We start from the raw sequence: 4,693 nt of genomic DNA on the forward strand, positions 1-4,693 counted from the left end.
CTGGATCTCTACACTGGTAAGTCAGAAAATAGTGTGATCGCAAATATCCGAATAATAAAGATCCGATGACTTAATTCTCAAAAAGCAAATGTTTTAATTTCACCGCAACATTCTGCGGGTAGAAGAAAATATCACATTCATAGAATATACCATACACACACACCTACACGCGAGCTAGACTCACTCACACCACCAAGCAAACCAATGCAAATGTGTGCGGCAATACATGGGCGATCCGTCAAATTTTAACTTGCTGGGAGGTTGCTGGGATTCTTGCTGGAAGTACATGACAGCAGCATAAAATTTGAATTTCTGTCAGCCGGGTAGTCGAAAGAAAATCGGAATCGGTCGTGCTCGGTTCCGATTTTCTGACAGCAATATTGCTGTCACCAAATCAATATTGCTGTCAGGAAACACCACACCACAGGTGTGGGATCGAATCTCGAGTCTGGCACCCTCCGGTATTATGAACGGCTGACCACCGATCTATAATATACCGTCTTTCGGTCACACAAACTCTCTTCGGAGAGAGGCCTTGTCCCACTAGGGGATGTCGTGCCACTTAAAAAAAAAAAAAAAATATTGCTGTCAATGGCCACTTGACACTATCTTCCAAAATCGACGGACAGAAATATTCCTCGTCTAATAAGGGTATAAACGTTCTACTTGTTTGTATGGGGATGAAACAAATGTGGCACTTTTTTCGAGCAATCGTCCTTCTTCGTCCTACTTACCATACAAAACTGCTCGATGTTTGTGTCACGTAGGACGTTTTTCGTACGATTTGCTCGAAATCGCCTAGCGAGACTACATATAACTTTCACAGGAATTTCACCAGTTTCCTAGCAGAGTTTCCTATGTAGAGATGAACAGTCATAAGGTAGGTGCACAACTCCTTGATACCCTTATTACACGCTTTCCAGACTGCACCGTCGCGTAACGCGACGTCGCCTGACAGGCGCTGAACTCCGTGCAAAAAAAATCTAGCGCGATTCCCGCGACATCGCGCAAGGTTTTTTTTATATGGAGTTCAGCTCCTGTCAGGCGACGTCGCGCTATAGTGTGGACCCCGAGTTACTCGGGGGTCTTAGAGCCCCGCTACACGACCCGAAAACTCAAAAACTTTTCGGCGAGAAGAGGGGTTTACGTCAAAAACTTTTCAGCTCCGTGAGCTGAAAACTGCACCCGAGAAGTTTTTGGCAGCTAACCGAAAACTCAAATGCGTCAGAAGAAGAAGACGAAAAAGAAATAAATGTAAACATAACAAATCTCAAAAACAAAATAAACGAACATATGGTGATAAATTTACGTGTTTCTTTTGTAGTTACGGTAATATTTTGTCATTTTATAGCTATAATTTTTAATTTGAGATTTATTTCCCTGTGATGAAACTTTTTTTTAATTTCAGAGACTTTGACCTCCTCGGTCATTCGTCTCTGCCTGTGATGAAACTAAATTACATTTCCGTTGGATTTTAAGGTTACTAGACAGGTTTTTTTTTCGGCAATGTGGCACCCGGTGCAAATGCATAAGGGGATTATGTGATGGATGCTGGATAACAACAAAGGGCTTCCGAGATAAAGGGTTTGCTTGCTCTGCTACAATATTGTCAAGCAAACGGTTGCCATCTTCTTGCCGCCGGAAAAAAATTGGACGCATCCACCACCTACGCACAATACGCCTGTTGCGTTGCCTGTTGCGTTGTTGAGAGTTTTGGGTACTTAACTCGATGACCCTGGATAGGGTTGTTAGCCACTCTTCACTCATCAACAGATTATCCATATTTAACTTTTTGTGTTAACTGAAGATGATATCTTGTTTGCTTCGAAGGCAGCTTTTTGAGCTAACTGATAACAAAAACAAAAACAGCAGAGACTGACACATGCATAGACTGTCAGAAACTTTTCGCTTGCATTGACTGGCGACAGCATTGGTACCACAAAACGCGGCTACACGAACCGAGAAGATTTTGACGTAAACTTATACGGTTTTTGAGTTCTCGGTTGGAGTTTTCGGTTCGTGTAGCGGCCCGGTTAGACTTAGACGAGGAATGGTTCCGTAATATTTTTCCAGAAGTTTTCTGCCAAACGCGTTTGACAGATACATTCTTTCCTCAAAATCGGAACCGGGCACGACCGATTTTCTTTCGATTAGAAATTTTATGTCAATGTGCCTATTTGTTTACTTTTTGCTCTGTTGTTTGCAACAGATTTTGTTCGTTACTCTAGCTTGAACAATACGCTAAATTCAAACATGCAAATGATAAATTAACCGGAAAACCCACTTTGTGGAACTTTGCGTTATTACACGAGCAGGCAGCATTTTTATGTCAAAATCCTATTTTGGCAGTAAAATACTGGGCAAAGATGACAGTAAAAGCCCTCGTCTAAGGCTGGTGTCATTGCTTTACCGCACGATGTTTTGACAGGCGAAAATGTATGGGATTTGACAGCTGCAGGCTTCGCACGATTTCTTCGCACGATAAAATCAAATTCATTTGATTTTATCGGATGGACGCATCCGATTTTATCTGTCAACAAAGTTGGACTTTATAAACTCGGAGTTGTGCCTTTCATCTAAGAAAAATAATAAAATTCATTTAATCGTCTTGGAATTTAAGAAAATTACAGAAAAATTGGCGGACCTGTCGTCCGACAAAACATCGTGCGATAAAGCAATGACACCAGCCTAATAAGGGTATAAAAGGATGGAAAAATATGACAGATAAATTCCTTGTCTAATAAGGGTATGATGGAGCCTTAGTAGGTGGGTCATTGAGCCGCTTATTTACCGGGTGCTTCACAGTTGCTTTGCTCGTTGGGAAGTAATCTCCGAAACCCTTGTTTTAGTTGACCACGGTAAATATGTATGTACCTTGAGTTACTGTGTGCAAAATGTCAAACATCTATATTTTATTAGAAGTTGTAGCCGCAATCAGGCAGCGACCGTAAACAATTGTGCTTTAGTTAGTTGAGTAGGCCAAACCATGGACCGAGATCGGTTTTCGGGTTCATTGGCAATTGTGTCGTGGTATTGTCGCATTTGTACAACAACCAGCGGTGTAGATTGCCCCATTTACGAAGCCCCAAACGAAGACGAAGGCACGGCGAGCCTGCATATGATGCTGGCTAAGCTTTTCCCAACAGTCTTCAATGAGTCGCAAGTGTTAAGTGATAAAGTTATGGATTGGCCATCAAAAATATGTCTGGATTGCAAAGGCAAAGTAATAGAATCGTACGGGTTGTACGAACTCTGTACGAAGAGTGCGCAGCAATTGGCACTGCTAGTTGCAAAACAACAAACCGTTACACACACTTTTCAAGCGGAGGTCGATGATCATGATGGAGATATCAAAATGAAATTAGATTGCGAGGACCCCTTAATGCTGAAGGTAGAATATGACTCGGACGACCAGAGCTCCGAATGCAGAGGTTTCGAAAGTCTTTCATCTACAGCGAATGTGTTTACCGATATTGAGGATGGCCAATCCACAACTGAAAGCAGCTTGCTGCAGGGCACCAACGTTTCATCACTTGCCATCAAAACGCAGTTAAATCGTAGCACGAAAACTGCTGAAGGTAAGCTGAAGAAAAGAAAACTTGAAAGCAAATAAGTTTGAGAATCCTGCAATCTCATAATCCAACCTTAAACCTTAAATTGATATTTTTTATCAGAAAAATTAAAATGTTTGTTCACTGTGTTTTTGGGTAAAATATAATATAAAATACATTGGTAATTTATATAATGATTAAATTGAACTTCATCTTAATTATTTAAACTTCAAATTGATGAGTGCATGATGTTTGGTTGGAATCTTAAATTAAAAGAAAATTGAAAAAGGAGAGAAAGTTAGACCTATAGGCTACTTAATATAATAAATGTTTAGGACAGATAAATGTTTTGGGTAACAATAAGATTTCTAAATAGATATTGGTTACATTTTAGTGACGCCTCATGCAAATATTGCTGTGCAAAAGACAGTAAAAGTTTCTAGAAAACCCCGAGGCAGGATTAAAACAACGAGCGCCGCAGATCGCGAAAGGGTAATCGATGCATACGACAGTGGACTCACACCTAGCCTTATCAGTCAGTTCTTGTCGATCAAGCGGTCAACAGTTTACGGTATACTGAGAAACTATTGGAATACGGGAGAGATAGAGGCTAAAAAACGCGGTGGCATTAAAACCAAAAAACTTTCTTCCTCCGTTTCATCAACTATTCGTTTATGGATGGACGAGGATTCTTCGTTAACTTTAAGAAAACTGCGCGAAAAGGTGAAAGAATGCTACGGAATTGAAGTAAGCGCTACTACGATAGCTCGAGAATTGCATAGTTTTCATTATTCATTCAAAAGGTTTATTGCTGAGCGACCAATTACCACCAGCACGATAGATCTAAAAAAGTATGCACTATCTTACAGTCAGCTTGAATTGCGACTCCCACAAGATGCAATCACATTCATCCATGAAGTAGGTTTCAATATAATTATGCGAATTGTACAGAACGAATCAAATAGCGCAGATGGAACATCATCTACTACCAAGCCCGAAACTCGAACTTTTTCAAAGAACATTTCAATAGTTTGTGCCATGCGCCGATGCGGTATTTTGTATTTCGAGTGCAAAAAAAGAGCTATTGATCTGGAAGGGTTTACAAAATTCATAAGAGAACTAAAAGAAAAATTAAATGATCC

At 40.4% G+C, this 4,693-nt stretch overlaps 1 protein-coding gene across 1 annotated transcript; it reads left to right on the plus strand.

The window, feature by feature from the left end:
* Positions 1–2,953: 2,953 nt before the first annotated feature.
* Positions 2,954–3,613, plus strand: LOC131285506 (uncharacterized). Its single transcript, XM_058314364.1, has one exon. The coding sequence runs from the start codon at positions 2,987–2,989 to the stop codon at positions 3,611–3,613; it is 627 nt and encodes a 208-aa protein (XP_058170347.1). The 5' UTR covers positions 2,954–2,986.
* Positions 3,614–4,693: the final 1,080 nt, after the last annotated feature.

The sequence above is a fragment of the Anopheles ziemanni genome, chromosome 3, assembly GCF_943734765.1.
Source record: "Anopheles ziemanni chromosome 3, idAnoZiCoDA_A2_x.2, whole genome shotgun sequence".
Classification (NCBI taxonomy): Eukaryota; Metazoa; Arthropoda; class Insecta; order Diptera; family Culicidae; genus Anopheles; species Anopheles ziemanni.

Bases quoted from the DNA above. Each gene is read 5' to 3' on its own strand.
- LOC131285506 (XM_058314364.1), top strand. From the start codon at position 2,987: ATGGACCGAGATCGGTTTTCGGGTTCATTGGCAATTGTGTCGTGGTAT.